This window comes from Toxorhynchites rutilus, chromosome 3 (assembly GCF_029784135.1).
Source record: "Toxorhynchites rutilus septentrionalis strain SRP chromosome 3, ASM2978413v1, whole genome shotgun sequence".
Lineage (NCBI taxonomy): Eukaryota > Metazoa > Arthropoda > Insecta > Diptera > Culicidae > Toxorhynchites > Toxorhynchites rutilus.
The window spans coordinates 148323049-148350527 of record NC_073746.1 but is presented as its reverse complement, the minus strand read 5'-3'; the positions used below and the strand labels follow the sequence as shown (position 1 = coordinate 148350527).

General features: G+C 37.9%; 1 protein-coding gene across 1 annotated transcript; it reads right to left on the bottom strand.

Annotated features, from left to right (window-relative positions):
• Positions 1-3666: 3666 nt before the first annotated feature.
• Positions 3667-27081, bottom strand: LOC129778688 (facilitated trehalose transporter Tret1-like). The gene is made up of 6 exons (XM_055785753.1): positions 26461-27081; positions 5184-5547; positions 4777-5123; positions 4483-4697; positions 4214-4414; positions 3667-4149 (listed from the first exon to the last, which is right to left on the bottom strand). The coding sequence occupies exons 1-6, from the start codon at positions 26534-26536 to the stop codon at positions 3919-3921; spliced, it is 1434 nt and encodes a 477-aa protein (XP_055641728.1). The 5' UTR covers positions 26537-27081; the 3' UTR covers positions 3667-3918.
• Positions 27082-27479: the final 398 nt, after the last annotated feature.

The window sequence follows — 27479 nt, the reverse complement described above, 5'->3', positions numbered from 1 at the left end:
TCGGGGGTGTTTTTTCCCACTGAGCTGTGTTTCCCTAACACGGACTTCAAAATTAATGTGCCTGGGGAATCCGCTTTGCAAATACAGGTAAGTCGTGGGTATTTTTTGGTGTTGAGTACATTTGTACTCGCTTGTCGTTGTGCAGACCGGAATATGTTTCCCTAAAACGTACTTTTAAACTGAGAAGCCTAGAAAAACCATCATTTCATATACTAGAGGTAAATGAACTTCCGCGGTTCGAGAACTACGTAAACATGAGTTTTGCAATAATTTCAGAGGGAAATGTAAAATACAATTATCGTTTGACAATTCTTCCGTTCATATATTTTGGTATTCCTAGGCATCATATCAAACGTGAAAGGACGTTCATTAAATTCATTTGTAACGAAGAACATAATTTATTACAAAAATTTCGATGCATTCTAAAATAATATTCGAAGTGGTAAACAAGTGGATTGCATTATATAATTGCGTAGTTCTACGTCAAAAATATGCGGTGGTGTCGTAGATACAACCCCTTACAATTTTGTTCTTATCACTACATGAGAGTTAAATGGATCCATTTTACGATGAATATAAGTAGCATTTAATTATTTACTTTTTAACCCCGAAAAACTCAAAAATAGCAAAGTAGCACGAGAAGTATACTCAATATTAGGATTGACTGTGTGTAACAAACATCATTTATAAACATTTTATCTTTCAAATGAAAAGTCTGTCATACCACTTCCCTCAACCGGCAAAGAGATATTAACGTTCAATATAGTCTCTTGATAAAATCTCACTGCAAGATATTGGTTTCACAAATAGGAATAATTGGCTGATACTGGATGAGATTAAAGTAACCCTTTCCAGAGCCACGCAATATCGTTCCAACCGGGAAGCAGACTCATGAGCGAAAACACACTCAAACCCAAAGCATTTGAGTGAGCAGTCCGTGTACGTGGATTAGAGGTCAGAGGTATGGTCAGCAACAACGGGAGAAGCAGTCAGAAAACGTATATAAATCTGTAAAATTAATAGATATATAGATCAGTTTCCAACAATTTCTCCTCGAGTATATTTCTTCCGAAAGCAAAGCCTTGATTCTACCCAGAGCACGCTGTCGTTGGAGTGACCGGTTAGATGAAATCAAAAGATTTCATGCTAATCCGGATCACTCAGCTTAACGAGAGTTAACAAATTCCAGATACTAATATCATGGACAGACATACAGCTGTACTAGCGTTGCACGTGTACAGCGTTTCACCAAATATTTCAATGGAAAAGGGTTTTATTTAGCATCTAAACTATCAAACACAACAAACAAGTTTCCAATCTGAGTCATTAACTTAAGAGAAAATCAATGAAAAGAACGTTTACAAGGTGCTACCCACCACCAACCGTCTATGGCGCTGCGCACAGTACAACTGTAGACATGTACAGCGGTAAAACAGGTCGGTACAGGTGCAGCGGTTGTACCGAGTTGCTTGCATGGTTCTAGCGCTGTACATGGTAATACCATGGACAGACATACAACTGTACTAGCGCTGTACGTGTACATATGATGGTGCTGCTCTCGGGATAGTCATGTTTCCTTCCATTAGAAAACTGGACCAATTCAGCGAATGTTACGGATGTTTTTATCGGATTCAACTCTTGCTTTATGTCAACTATCGATGAAATGATAATTGAGGGGCTTAGAATGAAAGGGATGTAAGTGATTTGATCGATTTCTCTACATCGACTCTCTCTTTTGGTCATAACTTAGCTGCAAATACATTCCCAGCTGTATTTGACAATGTGGAAGATAGGTTAGAACCTCATCTATCGGATTCTATAGCAAACTTATGGCTGTTTATTTTTATGGCTATACAATCACAACACTGTCAAAACGACACTTGTAGAACAGATTGTCGTCTTTAAATAGACGTATAGTATGACCCGATGCGATAAGTACAACACAAGATATGTTTAAGTGTTGCCATATATTGAAAATATACGACATTTTTTTTCCCCAACCCAATATATACAAGTGCGAACTGGAGAACTAAAGGGTGTGTCACATCAAATTGCATCACGGAAAAAACGCTGTAGAAATTTAATTTTCAGGAATTATATCTTCAGCTTTCGCTTATAATCAGATAAGAGTGTATAGATCACGTTGGCCATGCTTCACTGTCAATTTTTCGTAAATTTGGAAAAATGTCGTCGAACGAAAAAGAGCGTCGTGAATTAATCCTGCGCACTCATTTCGAGAATCCGGAGTTGTCACATCGGGACATCGGTAAGATGCTGGGAATCGTCCAATCCACGGTCAGCAGATTACTAAAACGATACATCGAGAACCTAACCATTGACCGGAAGAAGGTGAAGAACGGCAAAAATGGATGCTCCGTCAGTGAAAAAGATCACAAGCGCGTAGTTAAGCAGTTTAGACGTGATCCGAGAAGTTCGGTCCGGGATGTCGCCAATAAGCTGAATTTGTCAAGTTCATTCGTCCTGGTCCGCTGGGATAGCGGGATAGCCTGCGTACATACAAGGTTCAGAAGGCTCCTAACCGCGACGAAAAGCAAAACATGGTGGGGAAGACGCGAGCCCGGAAGCTGTACACCGAAATGCTGACGAAGCCGCATTGCCTGGTAATGGACGACGAAACCTACGTCAAAGCGGACTTTCGTCAGCTGCCGGGCCTGTTGTTCTTCTCCGCAGAGGACAAATTCAGCGTTCCGGAGGAGATTCGCAAGCAGAAACTATCCAAGTTTGCCAAAAAGTACATGGTGTGGCAAGCGATCTGCTCTTGCGGAAAGCGGAGCGCCCCCTTCGTGATGACCGGCACGGTAAACGGGCAGGTTTACCTTAAGGAGTGCCTACAGAAGCGCTTACTACCACCATTGAAGCGTCACGAGGACCCGATTGTCTTCTGGCCGTATCTCGCTTCGTGCCACTATTCAAAGGACGTGTTGGAGTGGTACGAAGCCAACGGGGTCACCTACGTGCCAAAGGAAATGAACACGCCCAACGCGCCGGAGCTTCCCCTTTGACACACCCTTTATCATGACAGAATACTTTGGCATGGAAACCAGTATATTTATTACTAATAATGTAAAGAGTACAAAAATCAGGAAAAATCAGGATCATTTCAGAAAAATCAGGATGAATTGAGTGTTCGTCAGGATATCAGGGAGCGTGCTAAAAAGTCTGGGAAATGCTGAAAAATCAGGAAGGTTGGCATCTCTGCATACAACCATACTTAACGGTGGGAAATCAAACCAAAATTTAATTGTATAATAAAAACTCAATATTCAACTAAACATGCATTTACGCCGTTATATAGGATTAATAAAAGTCGGTTGAGTGTCAGATATTCCACGTCCACAGGGCCGTGCGTAGTTCTCGCTACCAACGCTTTTCGAAGGAAAGGAACAGGGACTGAAAAATAATAAGGGTTCAAGAGCACTAAACGTAGGTAAATGTCACTTCTGTTCTGAATCTGTTCATTTTTTGTTTTAGATAACCAGAAGATGTATACCCTGGTCAGAGCCACAGTTTTCCCGAATTCTACTGGTCTTCTTAGTTAAGTTGAGCATTATGTTCAATATTAACATAAATCAAGGGAAATGTTTTTCTCTATAAATATTGAGAAATAATAGTAATGACTAACGTTATTCATTGGGAGATGTTCATATATTACAAATTTATACTTATCAACTCATTAAATCTACGTTTTACTATAAAACAGGAACTATTAAACTTGACGTTGTCACAATTCGTGCCATAAATAAAAAGCATTTATGTCTTCACTACAATAACAATCTTACAAAATCACACAGCTGCGCATAACCTGAGGTTATTTTACCCTTATCATTCTTGGTACTTTTAAATAATAAAAATGGCTCGAGCAAAAATACATCACAAACTTGAAGGAACAACCGCTCATTAGTTTTTGCTCGTACTTTCCATCGCTAACGTAATCTCATCAATGCTCTTTCCCCGGGTTTCTGGGATGAAGAAGGCATTGAACAGCACACCGAATAAACAGCATCCGGCGAATGTCCACATGCAACCGTGCATTCCCAGCACTTCCACCATCACCGGGAAGTACTTGACTACGATGAAACTTACCACCCAAAGGAAGGTGGTACACAGCGAGGCACCGAAACTTCGGAGCTGTTGGAAGATTTAAAATTGGTTAAACTCATAACATTATTTTTCAAATTATAGTATGTGTTACCTTTGGGGGTAGAATTTCCGATAGAATCACAAATGTCAGCGGAAGAATTCCCATCGAAGCGATAAATATCACGAATGATAGGCTTGCAACTGGAACCCAGCTAATCATGCTTACATCGTAGCCCGATGCTTTGAGATAAGCGTGCGCTCCCATTGCGGCTAGACCGATTGCCGAGCAAAAGGCGGACACGATGTACAAGACCTGTTGATTTAGTAAAATGAAAATTAAAGTCGTGAACCTTTAGTATGATATATTGCGTTTGGAGGTACCTTTCGTCTGCACCGATCAACCACCATCGTTGACACATACGAGCCACCGATTTGGATAGCTCCTACAACAATTGCTGCAACATTGGGATCCATGTCTGAGCCAGCATCGGCGAAGATTTGCGCGGTGTAGTTGATTAGAGCGAAACAGCCGGAGAATTGGTTCAGGGTCACCAGGACCATGCCAATCATGATAGCTTTTTTGGTGGAGAATGGAGCTGTTGAAGAACAAAGTTAGAAATTGTTACTTATTGAAAGAGAGGAGTTTGGGGTTAAAATAGGACAATTAGAACTTACCAAAATCGGCCCACTTGATGGATGCGTCCTCGTTGGTGTCTTTTTCACGGATGACGATTTGGTTCATGAGGGAGTTCATTTCCTCCTTCAACATGTTTAAGTGATCCGGAGACGATGTGTATCCACGGAGATACTTAAGAGAACATTCGGCGGCTTCGATTTTGTTGCATCGGATCAGATGATGGGGTGTTTCAGGGAACTGCATGAAGCACAGCAGAAACAGAATTGGTAGGAAAATAAGAATATACGAGGTAATGTGATATGGAACAAATGCTCCCACGACGAACGCCACCAGCGTTCCGATGTTGATAAATAAAATGAAAAACGATCCAAGCGATCCCCGGATTCTGTGAATGGAGAGTACATTATTTTTTCTGTAACAATGAAGTTTCCAGCGATCAACTTACTTGTCTTCCGAAATTTCGGTGACATACAATGGTACCAGAAGGAAAACTCCAGCTGCTCCCAGTCCGGCTAGAATGCGGCCTAGGTATAGTATCTCGACGTATCCTCCAAATGCGACACATGCCCAAAATCCAATCAATGGAAGAGCTGCTATACAAAGTGAAAACTTTCGTCCATATTTATCTGCCGACCAACCGAATAGAAGCGTCCCAAAGACGGCTCCTACACAAAGCAAGGATGCAATCCAGGTGGCCTCAATGTCAGTTACCGGGCCTGTGCTCAGCGGCGAATCGGTGGAGATGAGTAATGGAAGGAATGGCGATAACCATCCGATGGCAGTTCCTTGCGCGAGGGAGATTATATTCACTGTGAAATGTGAGAAGAAGTAAAGTATTAGGCATCATCATACAAAACATTCCGCAAGTGCCGATTAGAAGAATAATTGCGATAATTGAAGCAAATTCTCGAGCCTCCCCCGGATTCGAGATGAAACGTGATGCTCCATGCGATGTTTCAACCTTGCATACAACTAGCTAATTACGCGCTAGCTTATTGTGCCAGATTATTACATAGATTAAATTGATTGAATAAGCAATGAACATAAAAATTTAATTAGCACATACATTTGATATATGTTAAGGTCAAGGTATTGGAATGTATATAAGGTATTTCTCATTGTTGATATATGTCCCTTAATACTTTCTAGCGAACAGATTTTGAGATTTTGATAAACTATCAATGTCCGTCCAACCAGAATCACAAGCCTTCAACCTTCATGTCAATTTAGGAAATCCGCCGAAAGTTATTTTTTGCGACTGAATAAATCAACAAAACAAAGTTCAACCATGCTGACCAAAACAAAAATTGATTTGTCGTCCATTAAGCCATGCAGCTCACACTTCTGCTTCACTGCAAGTGTTAATGTGCTCTAATTGACATTGAAATTTGAGGAACATGTTCACTGGTGGTGAAATATCAAGTTCAGCGTGAAATTGTACGAGATTGGCAATTGTTGGCGCGGTTTCGCCGTACACGAGAAAGTGACGGTGGAAAGGTAAATATTAGAAACTTGTTGACTTTGCTGTTTAGAAGCTTTAATTGCGAACAAATTTGCGGAGGCAGTTGAGTACTTCGGTCATACAAAAATCAATTCATTCATTGATATCGTGGAATATATAAGCCAGGATGATCTCATGCCGGCAGGATACTTATGGTCAGATGTATTCTTGTTTAGTTTTCCCATAATCATGAACCTGTATATGGCTGAGTGTATACATTAAGCCGAAAGCGATGGTGGATCGAAAATACTATCGTGTTTAGCGACAGTTATCACGGTTCGTCGCGTACCGCAATGTTGAAACAATCAATGTTTTTCACCTTGCTTTCGAACGAAGACTACAGAAAGAATGTGAGCACAGTTTGCATAACAATGAGAAACAGGTAATTGATCCAGGAAGACAATGAATCTATCTGTTGTTGAAATTGAAGCATTCTGAAAACGGGTTATAGGTATAACGATAACAACATAAGAGTTAATCACATTAATTATATTGAATACCAGGAGCGTCCCGAGGCAAACCATATTTTTACAAAATGATCACTAATAAAAACTGGGTGGTCCAAAAGCAATGCTGTTGAATCGCCATTATTCGGATAACTGATATTTACTATTCCAACCACTACTGTTATTTCCTATCTGAAATATTCTAAACTACGTTTCTAGTCGTTCTGTTTTTGGCTCTTGAAATTCAATAAAATTAAAATTATGGGCCTATAATTTCTCAACACGTTATGAGAGTCATAATCACTCAAGGAAAGAAGTGGATCCTAATGCTTTAGACGAGAGTTTTCATCGTCCAATATCCACAATAATGTATATTCAGCCATTCCATGCCAAACCGATATAGTGGTTCTCAGATTTCCGTGAAAAGTGGTAGTTTTATTCCTTATTGCAAAATATTAGACCCATATTATTATTTTTTTTTATCTGTATATAGTGATTTTCAACTCATTAGGCTGGTTCGTCACTTTTACTTCCATTTTTGGAGGAATGTCGGGAGTGAGAATTGAACTCGTGACCTTTAGCGTGAGAGGCATGGATGTTACCACTACGCCAGATCGCCTCCACGAGACCCATATTATATTAGGGTGCCATTTCCATTTTAGGGTGGTCCGAAAAATCGATTGTTTTCCCTTTTTTCCGAAAATCACTTTTTTCGAAAATTCATAACTTTTGAACTTCTGGACCGATTCCGATGATCAATTTATCAAATTGAAGCCAATAGCAATAGTCAATAGCTAGTTTTCCCTTAAAAATACAATACTGGCAAAGAAATTGGATTTCGTTTTTGTAATTTTTGATTCCTTCATTAAGTTTCTCATAGTTTACATGGTCTCGGAACCAAGGGCGCTATATTTTTTTATATTTTTTCCTAAAAGCTGAGATTTAACATATAACATATCTAACAAATTTAAAATTCAGAGAGGCGTTGTTTTTTGTTCTTTATTTACGATTTTTCAGAGTTAAGTTGGTACGGGAGATCATTTTCCCTCTTTTTTCCAAAAATTCATAACTTTTGAAGTACTAGACCGATTCAGATGATCAATATATCAATTTGAAGAATTTGAGTTGGTCTTGTTTGACAAAATATCACACTTGCGTAAAAACTGGATTGTAGCCTGAATGTACAGGGTCTTTCAGATTAAACGATGGTAACACTGCATTCCCCACTTCGGGACGATAATATTCGGCTACTCGTTCAGTCTGATCGGATGGTTTCTAGCGTCAAGATGTACAATTTACATGATCGTGTATTTTTAGTGAAATCGTATTATTCGAGCAACCGAAGCCTTAATGAAACTTTGTCCTCTTATGGTAAGAATTTCAACATTTCTCGTCGTCGATCACTTCCTCTGGGGGTACGTGAAGAGCCGTTGCTATGTCAATAAGCCACAAAATTTGGAGGAACTTAATAAGAAATAACTCGGATTTTCAACAGCATCGGAGTCGTAATGTTAGAGTTGTGCATGAAGAATTTTGTTCACCATATGAAACGCGTTATTGAAAAAAGGAGTGATCACATCGAAAATGTCCTAAAATAAGCTTTATTTTCTTTTTAAAAAATAAAAATCGGCTCACGTTTGTAGAAGTTATTGAAATTTGTTGTGTGAGCGTTTAATCTGAAAGACCCTGCAGTATAGTCGCAGAGGAATATTGAACGAAAACTGAAAACATGTTAACTTTGAAAAATCATAACTCATAAACAAAAAAGGCACCTCCCTGATATTCGGATATATTATGTAAAAAACCACAGCTTAACTCATAAAAAACAGTTACAACCAATAATTATGAACACAAAATTCTTCTTTTTACCCAAATATAATATTTCTTTGAACAAGAATAGCTCATTGCCTTTCATTTAATATGTTGATCATCGGAATCGGTCCAGTACTTCAAAAGTTATAATTTTTTGGAGAAAAGGGGAAAATTGATTTTTTGGACCACACTATAATAGAAATGGTCACCCTTATAAAACAAATTGAAAAATACGGGTCTAATGTTTTGCCGCAAAGAACAAAATTACCACTTTTCATGAAAATCTGAGAACCAGTATATCGGTTGGGCATTGAATGGCTGTATTGATATACTTATTGATTGGGAATGTGCCTTAAAGGCTGAACATGAAAAAAACCGAACATGTTAGAAAAGCTGCCATTAAGGCTTTTTTTTGAATACTTTTTTTAAAAACTTCACTGAATCAAACTAAGAGTGTATAGAATCACAATAGCCATTTGTTGTCAGGGTAAGTTCATTTGTTTACACCATGACATCACCGAAGCAAGCGCGTCGTGATTCGATCCTGCACGCTCGAAACGAAAGTCCCGATCTAGTCGGGATGATGGACCATGTACGATGAAAAGCTCGAGTAATGACCTATTGACAGAAAGAAAAATGAATCCTGCTGCATTCTACAATTTGTCCGAGATTCAAACCTTATCGACAAAAGGGCAGTGGAGGCAAAGTGGTTAGTTGGGGTAACATGGTGCCTGTTTAGTAGTATATCTAGTGGCTTTTGATTGATAGTTTGAAGATTCTCATTTTTAGTCACCCTTTACTTCAGTAGAACTGTTGCATGTCAAAATATAAACAATAATACAAATCGCTCTCTCGGTAGCCATTCGGGCGTAGTTTTGTGCGCATCGTATTTAAGGAATTTCTCGTGAAATTTAGTTTATTCTATATTAGATTCTATAACCATCAGTTTGTACCTCTGTTTATATATTTTAGAATAGTTGAACACGGTTAATGTTTTGGTCTTAGTTAATTTCAGTGATTAATTCGCATAAAAATTATTTTGTTGTTTGGGGTAAAGATTTCATAACTAGATAATATTTTTTTTATATCTGTATTTTAGTGACTCATTTGGATGGTTCGTCACTTTGCTTCCATTTTTGGAAGAATGACGGGAGTGGGAATTGAACTCGTGACCTTTAGCGTGAGAGGTATGGATGTTACCACTACGCCAGATCGCCTCCACAAAAGGGCTGATAAATATTACCACATGATATTCTTAAAGGGGTCCCTTCGGTCCCTTTTGTACGTATGAGAAAATATCAATTACGGCTCTAGATAAGTATATCCAGTTTATTTCATACATGTACTTACTATTGCAAAAATGATTTTAACAAATTTGGACAAGAAACAGCGCATAAATTTATCCCATTTAGTGTATGTGTAAATGTTCGCAACTTTTTTTCTTCTTATCATGTAAAATGTACTATTTCAATGTTTATAGTAAAACCCCTTTGCTATCATGAATTATAATAAGCTGAGTTACAATATCCTTCGAAGAACGTGGATTGTAGCGATATGTGGCCGCAGGGAAGGAGCATATTCCTGAGGGTGACACCTTTATCCTCACTTCCCTTATGCAAAAGATGCAAAGCATTTCCTTGAAGCAAAACGAACGTCAAAACAATTCATCCGTATTCGCGAAGCTACTTACTCTCTATCACATTAGTAGATTGTGATTGTCGAAATATTCTAAAATTTACTATCATTGATAATTCGTTACTCTAAAATAAACTTACTGCATTTCGAGTTACAGCTTATTCACGCTGGTTCAGTATGTCACAGCTCTCTTTTCATGCTCAATAAAGAGAATATATCTCGCGTAACTTTTGAAAAGGTCCAATGTAACATTTTCGCCAACTCGAGAAAAACGAAGTTGAAGACCCGAATCCGCGAGTTGTCTTGAAAGGTATCGATCTCTATCACTTCTTTCACCACTAGCAGTCAATAATAACTCTGAAAAATGAAACGTAACTGTTGTTCCGTGATTTGAGCTTAAATTTGAAGCCTAGACACGAAAAATGTTACATTGGACGTTTCGACGGCCGCGTTTGCACATTGGACATATTACGTTGTACGATGAGAATCTGAAACTAACTACTAAACAGCAATCCAAATATCAGCATTTCGTTCTAAAGACAGATTATTGTTGTTATCACTCGTTGAATTGCGCTGAAATCGCCAACAACGCCTGTAAGAAACAAAAACTCAAAACGACCGAAGTACCACTTAGTGTTGTTTTGACTGCTTTGTTACTTCGGATGTTCCGAGCGTCGAAGGAAAGTGGCGTCCGAAGTAACAGCCGAGTGCTTAAAATACGAATCTGCACATTGGATATTTTTTGTATCGGCGATAAAAAGATGAAGAAGATAGATACATGAACGATTGTTTTTGTAATGCATTCAATGATTAATAGCGTGCATCCATAAACTCGATTTGTTTACTTCTGTTACATAGGACCTTTTCAAAAGTTACGCGAGATATCTTCTCCTTCGTGCAAGCTCCCTTCGCTTCGCGTTCAGTCGCTTCATTCTTCTCACTGAAGCGAGGTTTCCAAACGTCATTTTCAAAGCGAGTCGAATCATTTACTTATTCGATCAGTACGATTAGATTCAAATGCTGTATTCGAAATGTACTCACTGAATCTAATGGAAACGGCGAGGTGAAAGGTACAGTGGACTAACATGAGTAATAAGTTTCCGACAACGGTTGTGTAGTCATGAGCGTGACTGTTACGCCCTCTTATGCGCATCTCAATACTACTTATTTTGGAAGATGGTCTGGGAAAATCCATTTTCGTATAATGAAACGAATAAAATTTTCAATTGGGCTTAGTTAGCGTTCTTTCGCATACGGAATTAAATTTTTTTACGATGATAATAGTCCATTCGCAGGTTCACTCTTCAGGAGTGAAACCAATGTAAACATAACGAAACAGAAGATTTTCAGATTTCAGTATGCTTAACACATTAAGGACCACACGTTTTGGGACGAATTTGTACGCTTCATTTGTTCGGATTCCACGAATGAGATCGTTTCCTTCAGTGTGGATGAGACGAACCCCGATAGATTAAAATGAACCAATCGAAAATGACTATGGCTGAAGTGAAAGGAACAAGTAAAAAAATCATTTATATTTCTATGTCGGGGAAATCACAAACCTTGGCTGTAACTACATTAGAAATTAACGCATGAAGATAACATATAAATAAATTCAAAGCTACAAGTTTCTCGTTTTGGAATACCAAATGTACGTATTCACTGCATAGAAATATCGGAAATGACAAAATTCAAACAAAATATGTTTTCCTATTAATTTTTAATTTAGTTTGAAGTGGAAATATCAACAAAAATTTTAAATAATGTACGATTAATTCAACGTTGACCTCATACGCTAGGCTGTTATCGCTTTCATAAACACTCCTAAATTGATAAAATCCGATGCTTCTCGAGTCAGATTATGATAGTGATTCTCTCATTGACACATGGATAGGAAAGATTCGGTTGATCTTCTATGGGACGTTTTTGGTCCCCAGTGGATGAAGCAGTCAATTATTCTAAACCGCGATTGAATCTAAGACGGATTACTTATTAATCAGATTTCCTACAGTTACCCTGATTTGAAAACCATAAATTTAGTTTTCTCAACGCAGTAACTTGAACCGATTGAATCCGTCAGGGCTACGAGTTCAAAGATCAAAAGCTCCGTGTCGGTACTGTGGGGTGATATGCGCGTTCGTTGCTTCCCATTGCTAGTTCTATCCGCAAAATTTGGCAAAGTCATTCTGAACCTTCAACATGCATGTTCTTCTGGTCAAATTATTCCCCTTTCTAATCGAACACGGATCTGCTGATGTACGAGTTCAACTACCAGAACCAATTTATGGCTTAGCGAATGACATCCGATTTGACGAGGCTGGAAGGACGTTGCTCAGAAGAGACAGTTGCACGGCACTTCTTCTGAGTGAACTTATTTTCGGACAAAAACTAATTTGTTCCGATTAAAGCTGTAATTTGGATAAATCTGCAGCGATATGTTACTGCGTAGTAGAGTATTTTTAGTCTGCCTCTGATTGTGATATAATGCCGAGCGTGGCAGTCCAATTTGTTGTGTGTATTCATCCACCGCTATCCAGCTGTAGAACATTGGCGGTAGAGTGGTGGTAGTTGAGGCTTCCCGTTTCTAAGCATTGAACTTGCTAGCAAATTTTAGCAAATTATAGTTTAACGATTTGAATCGTAATTGCTTTGTAATCTACACAGTGGCGAAAGTGAAAACCTCGAAACAGACAATATGTGCACAGGTGAGTTGAGTGTTTGAGGGGGAGGAAAAGAAATTGAATCAGTCTATTGTTATTGATAGCAGTATTCAAGAGGTTATTGCAACAGACTAATGAACGGCATTGTAATCCTCTACGCGTTGGGCGATAACGTATTCCATGGAATTTGTCTATGTAGTTTTCGCATGTGAATGCTGTTTCTCTCTCTTTAAACTGATATACATTGAGGATGCCACGTGTTAAATTATTATGAGATTAATTCGTATCTAGTCTGGATGAGTTCAAAGTGATTATCTTCAAAGTTTGAATTGTATTATGTATAACAATTTTAAATATTCACAGGATCTCTGTAATTCAGCAACTGCGCGTGCAATAAAACGATATATAAACGATGTATGGTAAATAGGGTTCTCGTGTAATTTTGAATGATTCTGATATTTTTGCGGTCAGTGGCACCTGCAAATCAATCTCTCTAGCGCTTTGAATGTATACCATTAAATCATGTAAGGTTTGATGATTTTGAATGTGTAATTCATAGCAACCTTCATACGAACAAGCTGGTGAAGTTGTGAACAAAGAGTTCAAAGCATAATCATGTACAGGTTCGTCATTTATTTACAACACTAGCTGACCCGGCAAACTTCGTCCCGCCCAAAATTTGTTTTTTGTTATCAATACCTTCAAACATTCACGTTTTCTTACTATGAGCAAGTTCATGGGTCTAATCATAGAACTGTTCATTGATTGATCTTTCAATCGACCCCGTTTAATTTACCTTTTACTATAAAATTCCTAGCATTTCTAACAAAACTCATCATTATAATATCAGATTATTTTCAGACACAATTGTCGTTCAAAATTTTTCAACCACTTGAAAATAACATGTTTCTCCGTTACATGGAATAAATATTTTATACAGAAAATATGATAATATAAAAACAGCCCTAAACCAGACAATTTCTTCCTCGAGTTCTGCTTTTATCAACACATCCGGCGATCCTTTTTTTTTGGTATAGATAAAACAAGATATAGGAGTGCGTTTCATCACATTGAAATTCCATCACATTTCCAGTTTCGAACAAAGATCAATTTCCCCGGGGGAATTTGCAATTGTAGAACATATGGGAATTTAATTTTCCGAATTTTCCCTTTTTCTTTCAGAGTTTTCCGAAAATTTTCAATTGTCATGTTTGGTTGGAATATTTTTGGTTGAAATATGTGTAATATTTTTATGGGACCCTCTCTTCATTCCAGAGGAGAGAGGGGTGTCAAACCATCATAGAAACATTTCTCACACCCAAAAACCCCCACATCCCAAATTGTGCTTGATTAGTTCTCGAGTTATGCAGAGGTTTGTGTTTCGTTTGTATGGCAGCCCCCCTTAGAGAGGGGGGAGGAGTGTATTCACCATAGAAACGTCGTGCCCCGTCAAACATGCCACATGCCAAATTTGGCACCATTTGCTTGATTAGTTTTCGAGTTATGCAGAAATTTGTGTTTCATTGGTATGACAGCCCACCCTTAGAGAGCGGGAGGAGTGTGTTTAATTTGTATGGCAGCCCCCCCCCCCTTAGAGAGAGGGGAGGGGTTTCAAACTATCACGAAAACCTACCCGGCCCCAAAAACCCCTACATACCAATTTTCATGTTGATCGGTTCAGTAGTTTCCGAGTCCATAAGAATCAGACAGACAGACAGACAGAAATCTATATATATATATATATATATATATATATATATATATATATATATATATACATATATATATATATATATATATATATATATATATATATATATATATATATACTAGCTAACCCGGCAAACTTCGTCCCGCCCATTTACTTGATTAATTCTCGGGAAATGAAAAAAAATGTGTTTCATTTGTACGGCAGCCCCCTCTAAGAGAGGGGGAAGGAGTATCTTAACACCATAGAAACATTTATTGCATCCTAAAACCTCCACATGCCAACTTTGGTTTCGTTTGATTGATTAATTTCCGAGTAATGCAAAAAATTGTGTTTCATTTGTATGGCAGCCCCCTCTAAGAGAGGGGGAAGGAGTATCTTATCACCATAGAAACATTTATTGCATCCTAAAACCTCCACATGCCAACTTTGGTTTCGTTTGATTGATTAATTTCCGAGTAATGCAAAAAATTGTGTTTCATTTGTATGGCAGCCCCCTCTAAGAGAGGGGGAAGGAGTATCTTATCACCATAGAAACATTTATTGCATCCTAAAACCTCCACATGCCAAATTTGGTTTCATTTGCTTGGTTAATTTCCGAGTAATGCAGAAATTTGTGTTTCATTTGTATGGCAGCCCTCCCCCTTAGAGAGGGGGGAGGGGTCTCAAAATATCACGAAAACCTTCCCCGGCCCCAAAAACCCCTACATACCAATGTTCATGTCGGTCGGTTCAGTAGATTCCGAGTCTATAAGAATCAGACAGACAGACAGACATCACTCCATTTTTATATATATAGATATATATATATATATATATATATATATATATATATATATATATATATATATATATATATATATATATATATATATATATATATATATATATATATATATATATATATATATATATATATATATATATAGATTTAATTGCCAGTTTAAAAAACGACCTCGACCTTCCAGAGTAGGGTTCCCCCTTTAATACGTTCAGTCCCGTGTCGGTCTCTATGGACTGACATTGAACTTTTCATTAGAAAAAAACGTTTATCACTGGGACTGACAGTTACAAAATAAGCAAATGAGAAAATTGTTTGTTTTCGGATGTTTTATGATGTGTGACTACACCCAAACTAGCGTTGAAGCGTGAAATAAGCGATTACAATCATCTGCCTCAAATCTTTGAAATGTCTGCATGCATGGAAGCAGACATCTCTTTCTTTTTCCTTTTTCCAACACTTTTGGGATCGCACCAAAAAAAAATGTCCAAACGATGTCAACAGGAATCGAACCAAGGCCAGCTGGAATACAAGGCTGTTTTACACGACCACGCTATTCACATAGCGTCTTATGCTTTTGCATAAATGTGTGATAATATTACACCTCTTTATAAAATTAAGTTGGAAAGTGTTTTCAAAGAGTAAAGACGAGAGCATAATGCAGATCTATATCCATCTCGGTCTGGGCCGTGTACATATGTAGTAAAATACTGCGTGCTTATTTGCAATGTGTCTCTTCAAAAAAAAAATGGATCTCGAATAACATGGCTCAAAAAAATAAAAATAAAGGTGGCTGCCAACCTCTCTAGTGTCTAGTCTTGACAAAGACCCTTGCGGACAACTTCCTCTAAACTCCTTTCTATGTTTTGAGAAAGACAATTCATTTCCGTAAATGTACTGTTCTTCTTCTAATTCTTTGTGTTTAACACTAAACCTACCACGAGGGGTCAAATGACCCATTTTACGCTAAAAGTCAAAATTTTCTTATAAATTACATTGTCGCAACATAATTTGCCTACACTACTTTTTTTAAAACATTCATAGAATGTATTTTTCAGTATTTATTCCTCTCTTGTTATTTTTTTACTGAGAAATATATGTAGTCTGCCATAACTACCGCAACGGGTCAAGTGCGAGATGGAAAATGAAAGGTGGGAAGATTTTTTAAATCTGTGACGTCACAGATTTTGTTTATGTATGTTACTTTTCTTATAATAGTCCACTACATAGGAAAAGTGTTGTTATTAAAAGTAAAAATAAACAAATGAAATGAACTACTTTTTTCCTAAATCAATGCTAGCGTTCAAAATCACAAGGGCCCGACATTTTAACAGAAACTGAAATTTCAGTGTTTTTGAAGTGTTCTAAACATAATTTCAATTCAATTTTACTTCTCGTTACGTCGACCAAAAACGTAAACGAACAAAGTCAGAGTCATACAATCTTTTGTTCCTTTGACGGATAAACATTTGAGACAAAAAACTTTCCGCTTGCGTCTTAGTTTTAGACGACTGAAATTTTTAGCACCTTAATTGTGAAAAAGTAATTACAATTGCTGACAAATGTCAAACTTCCATGAAGTTGCTCTAGAATCCAAACATAGTAGACATTAGAATACTATATCTGAAATCAAAGAAATAATTAAACATTTTAGTTCGTGATATGTTTCGTTTTTTTTTCATGATGCGAAAAATATGATTTGGAAATCTGTAATTAGCTTCTGTATATCCTCTTTCAACGTTATTCGTTGACACATTCAATTTTGTACCATTTGAGTAACTGGTATGTGAACTTCCTATCTTCCTGGCTACTAACACAATCAAAGTTCAACACAACCAAAACCCGTGAATCTTTCCACCTTCTATTCTTCATCTCGGGTCAAGTGACCTGTGCAAACATTCATATGATATCAGAAAGATTTGTATGTGTGGATGTGATACAAAACCATTGCATTACACATTCTTGCTACTGCTTTATATATTTTTTTGTATTTGTGAATGAATAGTGAATTAGAATTATAGTTATTAGAATTAATTATATTGCTGACTATCCAAGCGTGCTAACAGTAACCATTCCAAACTACAGTGATATTTTGCGTGTCAAAAATTGTAATTTTATTATTTTGCTAATAACTGTTATCAAATTATCATGTCGTAATTATTTGCATTCAGTATAGAATGTATATGGAAGAAAAAAATGCCGAAATGCTCATGTAATTATTCAAATGTCTGTTTTTCAACAAATGACATTTGCATTGTGAATTATTTCGATTATTTATGTAGTAAAAAGGTCCAGAGAGCAGTCGTATACTTAATTCTCGAAAGCAGTAACATTTTCGTTGAAATTTTTATTTATTGGCGATTATTTTCTCACAACATACACACCGCCACTGAGAGCTTACAAAACTTCAACTTCGTAACGTTGAAATAATGAGAGTTCGTTTGTTTCTATGAACGTGGGGGAGTGAAAATGGCACATGGAAATATCACTTTTATCCGTCTTTTTCGACTTGATTTCACAAATATTCACTGTACGCTGTCACATTAGCTACATATTTCGCGGGAACTCTAATAACATGTAGGTTTTTAATTGATAAAACACTTCCTCAAAATACCATTTTCACATGGATGTGGTAGGCAATCAAATATAAACACAACGACTGACGTCACTATTTGAGAAATAGTTATGGCAGCGCATGCTATGTCGCTCGAAAAACCACCATCTTCATTACCTTTTTTCCAGGACATTGAATACAGTTGTAGATTACATAACCTTGAATAAGCTTACAGTCAACATAGTCTATCATAATTCTTCCGTTTAGAACAAAGCAAGGTCCATCCTTTATGTTTCTCGGGAACTTTTTGTCTAATGAATTGTAATACCAAAATCTACACATTCTGGGATTATTGCAAGGAATTCAGCGCAGAAAATACCAGGTATACAACTGTCAAGTCAATAGAAAATAAAGGGTGTGTCACATCAAATTGCATCACGGAAAAAACGCTGTAGAAATTTAATTGTTAGGAATAATATCTTCGTCTTTCGCTTATAATCAGATAAGAGTGTATAGATCACGTTGGCCATGCTTCACTGTCAATTTTTCGTAAATTTGGAAAAATGTCGTCGAACGAAAAAGAGCGTCGTGAATTAATCCTGTGCACTCATTTCGAGAATCCGGAGTTGTCACATCGGGACATCGGTAAGATGCTGGGAATCGTCCAATCCACGGTCAGCAGAGTACTAAAACGATACTTCGAGAACCTAACCATCGACCGGAAGGTGAAGAACGGCAAAAATGGATGCTCCGTCAGTGAAAAAGATCACAAGCGCGTAGTTAAGTAGTTTAGACGTGATCCGAGAAGTTCGGTCCGGGATGTCGCCAATAAGCTGAATTTGTCAAGTTCATTCGTCCAGCGGACCAAGCAGCGGGAGGGCCTGCGTACATACAAGGTTCAGAAGGCTCCTAACCGCGACGAAAGGCAAAACATCATGGGGAAGACGCGAGCCCGGAAGCTGTACACCGAAATGCTGACGAAGCCGCATTGCGTGGTAATGGACGACGAAACCTACGTCAAAGCGGACTTTCGTCAGCTGCCGGGCCTGTTGTTCTTCTCCGCAGAGGACAAATTCAGCGTTCCGGAGGAGATTCGCAAGCAGAAACTATCCAATTTTGCCAAAAAGTACATGGTGTGGCAAGCGATCTGCTCTTGCGGAAAGCGGAGCGCCCCCTTCGTGATGACCGGCACGGTAAACGGGCAGGTTTACCTTAAGGAGTGCCTACAGAAGCGCTTACTACCACTATTGAAGCAGCACGAGGGCCCGACCATCTTCTGGCCGGATCTCGCTTCGTGCCACTATTCAAAGGACGTGTTGGAGTGGTACGAAGCCAACGGGGTCACCTCCGTGCCAAAGGAAATGAACCCGCCCAACGCGCCGGAGCTTCGCCCAATAGAGAAATATTGGGCGATTATGAAGCAGGCCCTCCGGAAGAACCCAAAAGTTGTCAAATCGGAGGCGGACTTCAAGAGAAAATGGATTTCTGTTCAAAAAAAACTACAACCTGACGTTGTACAGAACCTTATGGACGGGGTAAAGAGGAAGGTGCGAGCATACGGGCTTGGGCTCGAAGTATGAATAAAAAGAAAATGCCAAAAGTTGTTCAATAGTTTTTATTTTACTGTCTAAAATTTTCAAAAGGATTGGTCTACTGGGCGAATTTCTACAACGTTTTTTCCGTGATGTAATTTGATGTGACACACCCTTTATAATAAAAATGGAAATTTAAATTAACTTTATCAATCAGCTTTCCCAGAACGTTTCCATAGGATCTTGCAATACAGAGATATTTTTGTTTGAATAAAAAATTACTCCTTCATCTTTGATGATGAATAATTTAATAAATAATTATCGTACCGTAGAACGAACGACAGTTCTGAAAACTTTTTACTAAAGTGTAAATAAAACAGTAACAGTAAACTTTGCACAATTTCTATAAGACTGTTTGAATTGCTCCTGTCATTTGATGATCTCAATGTACAGCAAAATGTGTGCGCGGTGTAAACAAATCTGAAAAAATGGCAGTGTCCATGTTGTATTAGACTTATCTCATTTTACCCGTGTAATCATTTGAAATTTTCTGGATAAGAAGTTGCAAAACACCGAAGGGTAAAGCTTTTACGGAGGAAGAAAAATGGCTAATTAGAATTAGAATTAGGAAAATAGTCGTCTAATTGGTCCATCCCGTCAAATGGTAATTTCCGAAGAATACCGAAAAGTGAGAGAGTATATCGTAAATCGAAGCTCTCAAATTGAGATAAACGGAAAATAATATCAACTACTATGAATACATAGAAATCATTTTTAAAAAACGACAACTTGTCAAGTGTTGGTCAAAAATCCTAACGTTAAACGAGCTCAAAAGATGATGCTACAAAAGACTATGCTACTGTATATTCAGAAATCTGTTCTGTGAAATTTGTGTAAACGATATTTCCAATCTTCGTTCGCAACTGTCGATGTCGATGATTTTTTGTATTCATTCTGTGCTGTATCAACGATTTGAATAAAACACATTTGAGATCGTGGTACTTAAGTATAACTAACTGCATAGAATTTAGATATTTCGAATAAACGTTACCTTCGATATCTTCGTTTCTCAGCGTCTCTCAGCAGATTTTTGCAAAAGGATATTCTTTCTTGAATAAAATTCTGGTTTGGTCTAAAACGTAAATGAACAAAGCTCGATTCACGAAAACGTTTGTTCCTTTGGTTGGAGAAACATTTAACAGATAGTACATGGGGAAAAAGTTGAAAGAAAATTTATTTTTCGTGCAAAATGCACTTGACCACTAAATGTGACAAAAAAATCAAATTTAAAAAAAATCATAAAAACGTGACATGTTTTCTGAATTGGCACCTTTTATACAAAACGTAGTCTTTCGTTAAAAAGTTGTTCACACTTTGGTGAAATCAGATAACCATACACTCGAGACTGTTTATAGTTCTTGCTTTTAAGTGTGCTATCATCATAATTATTATTCAAGAGCACGATGTGAATGAGTTTACAAAAGGTTGTTGTTTCAGTGGTGGCAGCATCTTTTTCGAATGCGGGTATCGATGTTTATGAACATTTTGTTAGGGCCGCAGAAGAAACTATTTGTGGTGCGTGAATAATAGATTGTTTGACACATCTGGTTTAGGTGAAAAAAAAAGCTGAGTAAACTCAATTAAAGGGTGTGTCACATCAAATTGCATCACGGAAAAAACGCTGTAGAAATTTAATTTTTAGGAATTATATCTTCAGCTTTCGCTTATAATCTGATAAGAGTGTATAGATCACGTTGGCCATGCTTCACTGTCAATTTTTCGTAAATTTGGAAAAATGTCGTCGAACGAAAAAGAGCGTCGTGAATTAATCCTGCGCACTCATTTCGAGAATCCGGAGTTGTCACATCGGGACATCGGTAAGATGCTGATGGGAATCGTCCAATCTACGGTCAGCAGAGTACTAAAACGATACTTCGAGAACCTAACCATCGACCGGAAGGTGAAGAACGGCAAAAATGGATGCTCCGTCAGTGAAAAAGATCACAAGCGCGTAGTTAAGCAGTTTAGACGTGATCCGAGAAGTTCGGCCCGGGATGTCGCCAATAAGCTGAGTTAGTCAAGTTCATTCGTCCAGCGGACCAAGCAGCGGGAGGGCCTGCGTACATACAAGGTTCAGAAGGCTCCTAACCGCGACGAAAGGCAAAACATGGTGGGGAAGACGCGAGCCCGGAAGCTGTACACCGAAATGCTGACGAAGCCGCATTGCTTGGTAATGGACGACGAAACCTACGTCAAAGCGGACTTTCGTCAGCTGCCGGGCCTGTTGTTCTTCTCCGCAGAGGACAAATTCAGCGTTCCGGAGGAGATTCGCAAGCAGAAACTATCCAAGTTTGCCAAAAAGTACATGGTGTGGCAAGCGATCTGCTCTTGCGGAAAGTGGAGCGCCCCCTTCGTGATGACCGGCACGGTAAACGGGCAGGTTTACCTTAAGGAGTGCCTACAGAAGCGCTTACTACCATTATTGAAGCAGCACGAGGGCCCGACCATCTTCTGGCCGGATCTCGCTTCGTGCCACTATTCAAAGGACGTGTTGGAGTGGTACGAAGCCAACGGGGTCACCTTCTTGCCAAAGGAAATGAACCCGCCCAACGCGCCGGAGCTTCGCCCAATAGAGAAATATTGGGCGATTATGAAGCAGGCCCTCCGGAAGAACCCAAAAGTTGTCAAATCGGAGGCGGACATCAAGAGAAAATGGATTTCTGTTCAAGAAAAACTACAACCTGACGTTGTACAGCACCTTATGGACGGGGTAAAGAGGAAGGTGCGAGCATACGGGCTTGGGCTCGAAGTATGAAAAAAAAGAAAATGCCAAAAGTTGTTTAATAGTTTTTATTTTACTGTCTAAAATTTTCAAAAGTTTTTTTTTTCCGTGATGCTATTTGATGTGACACACCCTTTACTCACTTACTTACTCACGAAATTTCGTTTTATATTCGAATTGATTCATATTGTATATAAACGGAATTTATACGTAAGTTCAATGTTTTCAATGTTCTCAGTATTTATAATCTTTTATAAATTTATCACTTCTTGATGATTTTACATCATTCCTTTTTTCACAGAGCTCTGAAATTATAAAGTGCTCTGAGCATTTCGAATAAGCAGCATCGACAATATTCCTAACAAATCTGCTGTGTTCTAACGCGGAAAATCCAAATGCTACATTTCAGAACTTCCTTATGGCAGGAATTAATTTCAGGCCATAAGACACAACACAACATTAGAACTGGTTGGAAATTCTTGTCATAATTAGCATACCGCGAGTAAGCGGTTGTTCGAATGAGAGCATAATCTTGTCTGCTATGTCTTCCTGTATATTTAGTGATTCCCCCGCCGAATGAGTTGAATTGAGATAAACGACAACTGTTCGTTGGACAACATACATTTGGAAGAGTCGCTTCCCAATCACATCATCGAAAATTAGCACTTAAAACCATTTCTCCGTTGGCTCTTCTCACCCCGACTGAACCGGTGAAAACTAGTCGGTATCAACCGAATGGTGTTCAATGAGTGATTTCACAATCCTCACATAAGTAATGAATTGTAAAACAAACCGTAATCCGGACAAAATTGTTTGTTGCTGATCATCAGATGATCTCAGTGTGAAAAGTCAATCAAATTATTCTCTGATTTATAACCGGTTCAGTAACCAACCCCGATAAGAACCTTTTTATAATTTTGTGTTCGGCTCCCGAAACGCTACCGGCCAGTTGCATTTATAGTGCTTCAATCAATGGTTTGTGATCTCGTAGGACTGATTGCGCTTATCTGTTTGAACTCAGAATCAAAGATTGTCATCTTTCTAGCGCTCCTTACAATGCTATAAATTGTTTCCAATGTATGAATGGGAAATTCTATTTAATATTATTTCAATGTTTTTGTTCATCAACATTGTATTGCACGGGGTAGATGCTCCAGTAATAGTGACAACAACGTTTGTCGTTATTTACACTTACACGGGAATAGCAGACGATAATAACTTTTCGAAATTATTTTCAAAATTCGGGAAGCTACAATGTTTTCAGTACTTTTGATTGAAATGGTTTTTCATTATCTTTTTCGACAGTGGGAAAAATTCTAAGTGCCTTACGACCTTGTTAACTTTTCTTTGCAAAATAGTGGAAATTTCCATTATAACATTGAATGCCCAAAAATCATATAAAAGAACGAGTTCACTTTAAGTTGATCGTGTCTGGAGCTTGATTTATTTCACCAATAAAGAAAAAAATCATGCAAAGAAGGGATGCAATAAAAAAAATCATTACATGAAATAGCAATGGAAACATAAGAGGAAAAGCACATGAAGAACAATGCCCACCTTAAGGTGAAGGTGCAAGCTAGCCATAGTAAAGGGTGTGTCACATCAAATTGCATCACGGAAAAAACGCTGTAGAAATTTAATTTTTAGGAATTATATCTTCAGCTTTCGCTTATAATCAGATAAGAGTGTATAGATCACGTTGGCCATGCGGTCTACTGTCGGTCTACTGGGCGAATTTCTACAGCGTTTTTTTCCGTGATGCAATTTGATGTGACACACCCTTTAGTAGGATAGGTTAAACCACGAGTAAAAATGGGGTAATAGTGTTTGTGAGAGAAGAGCAAAGCGCACGTAAATAGATCAATTCACTTATCAGACTGTGTGGCGCTTCATTGACACGAGTCTTTGAATACATTTGGAAAAAAAATTCAATTCAATACTAAAGTAAAATGTATGAACGATGTGTTACGATGAACAATTGCAAATACAAATATATACAGAAGGTGCATTTGCATATGATGTAAAATTCTGATTATACGCCAGCGTAACATGAGCCAATTTATAACACATGCGAATTAGGCCTTTTTTGGTATTAACAAGTTCTTCCGCATAGTAACTTCATGTTGATAATTCCTTAATATTTTCCTTCGTTGATCGTATTGTTTTCACATATTCACGTTGGAGAGTCTTAACCCTTCTCTTCGTTGGCCGAGGCATTTTGATTGAATGTAATACTTTTCCGTTTACTGTTTTTGAAAGCATAGGCAGCCGTGGCAGTGTTCCGAGCTCTGCAATACAATTTTCTTACCAAATGTTAAAGTTGCTAAAACTAATATTATAGACCTATTAAACGTAAAAATAATAATTGTATTGATATCAACACAATTTTATTCTATTGATTTTCATGACATGAAACGCTATGACTCAGGAATAACATTTTATTGACTGGTTTTTATAGCTGTTTCGATGATGTTGTCTGGCATCAGTGTCGAAAAAATTACGATGCTTTCACCAATACAAACAAAACCATTGTCGAAGATTGAAAAATGAAAAATTATCTTTCAGAGAACTTGCTCGAGTTTTTCGACGTTTTTCACTATACAGTGCGACAGCAGATGAAAATTTAATATCTTGTGAGTAATCGATTAGAGTTTGGTTGATATTACTTGATGGGAAGTGTGCGAAAACGATCATTTTCTTTACACTGTCTCCCAAAATTATTGATTTTCGGGCGAGGAGTGTGGGAGGGAGATGAAAGAAATGAGCGCCATTGTGGCAGCCATTTGTGGCTAGCTTCCACCTTCACCTTAATCTTCATAAATATATGTAATGATATACTTTTTGTTGTGTTATTCAAAAAGAAATTAATTTGTAAAAAAACATTCAACGATTTTTTCTGCTAATTCACGTAGATAACCCTGTTAGGTATGCCTCGGGTTATATTCGCTCTCGGTCAACGATGATTTGGACTATTCACAAAATTCATAACGCTATTAAAAGTGGGTATTTTTCACATACACTAGCTACAAGCTATCATACACACACCAACACAAGAAAGAAAACAAAGATTGCTAAGCTGTTAAAAGTAGGTGCGACAAAAGTAAGTGCACGGAAAGGATTGCAGTCACTTCACTTCACTTCTTTGGTTTTAAGAGGCTTTAAACTTCATTCGCTTCTAACCGATTGTATTCAATTAGAGCTCAATACCGGGGGTTCAGGTTCGATTTCCATTCTGGCCGGGGGATTTTTCGTCAAAGATAATATTTTCGGCTTGCACTGTGGTCACGCGTATTCTAGAGCTTGCCACTCCAGAGTACAATCAAGGCGTGTTATTCGGCATAGAAATCTCAACCAAGTACTACTAAAAAAAATGACGCAAGTAATGAATTTTTGATAATATGAAAAAATATCGATTGACGATCGGTTCCTTAAAATTGAAACAGTGATCAATTTAAATAAAAAAATGCAGATATTTCTGACAAAGATATTGTCTAGAATACACAGGTTTGATGAGTAGTAACAATTTTATTATATTGAATAGATCAATCAAATAGAATGACATCACGTGTGTTCATGAATTGATGAATGCGGTGTGTTGAAACGCATACTCTGAATATATTTGTATTTCTATATATTTTGAACCGTGCACTGATTGACTTATAATAAGTCAGTGTTATACAGCAATTTTACGTAAAAATGTGAGTCAAATGCTCTTAAGAACTAACTTCTATCTAGTAATAACTCCGTCAATCGACCCAAGAGCATCACAGAACTTTCAATTAGAATTAGAGTAAGAGTAACTATGCGTATAACTATAAAACACTAATTGTTCTGAATTTTTAATACTTGAGTAAGACCGTTTGTACATGAAGTGTTCTAAAACAGGTCTTAAATAATCTCTTCACAAATTCAGCTTCGTTAAACATAATATCATTATTTTCTTTCATTTTGAGAATAAATCAGAAGTTTTTCATTCCCATCACACATTCTGCTTACGCAACTGAACAGCACTTTTCGGAAACGATGTGAACAACAAAAACTTTTGGTAAAAATAAACATAACAGTTAATTTTCCTCCTGATTTAATCCATAACATATAAATGAATTAATTTCACCCGGACACAAAATTAATACCTGTTGTCATCGTCCAACGCATCTACTATGGTTCTAACACGCACTAGAATGATCAAGAGCATATTTTTCTACTCAACCGCTAGCTCAGCTTGCGCAACATTAAAAATTAATCGAAAGGACAAACAGAACAGACGACACAGGAAAAAATCACTACAGGAAAAAAAACAGCCGTATTTACCGCAAATGGCCGCCAGGTATTGATGAACAACTCTGCGATCAGCTTTGATCTCGATGGGAAGCTTCGTCTCTTTCATTGTTGTGATTTATTGTTGCTCAACCGAACACACTTCGGTCACCTGTTCACTTAAAACGCAACTAAGCTGACTATTTCCGCCAATATCAATCTAACGCTTTTTCCGCCTTTTCTTTGTCAGCGTTGATGCTCGCAGAATGTTCAATAATCGTTACGATCGCGGAAATTATCACAGCTCGAAATGTGTTTCAGTATAGCTAATCGATTAGCACTTCCTGCAGAAAAGTTCTAACTTTTATTGTCCGATAAATATTCGCGAGTTTGTTTTTGGGATATGCGCGTAGGTGATGTGTCTCGGGCACCGCGTTCCAAATGAATGATGGCGAGAGTCCGGCAGCGACTCTACTAGTAAGGTAACCGAGTGGCGTTGAATTCACCACAGAGTGCCCGCGGTGGAGCAGTTTGCAAACACAAAAATAAAGGTGAGCTTTGCGCGCTAGAGCGTCGTCACTTAGCGGCTACTTAATCGTGCTAATGACGGTTTCGACTACTGGCTCTACTTGTGGAGCGAGCTGGGCTAAATTGAGCGTCGTGCCAATTCCAGATTGCTGTCTGTGAGGAACGATAGCAGAAAGCATCCGTCAAGGCACTTTTATATTCTGCCGGCAGAACCAACGTGCGCTTATCTCGATATGATAGAGAGAGAAAAGAAGAATTTTGTTCTTTATTTTCGGATAATATTTTTATTGCCATTGTAATCTTTCGCGCGGGAGGCGAGCATCTTGCATATCTAGAAAATATAATGACCGGCCTTTCCGCCGTGTCAACACAGATAATGCCGTGAGGTGTCTGACAAGGCACTGACGTAGTGTAATATATTTCAGGAACACTTTCTGGCACTAGCTGATTCAATTAATTGGGTTTCCTTGAAAGACACCTTTTATAGCCTATTTCCACATAGTCTGATTCAATCAATTCTATCCTGAACTGAACAATTATTATTC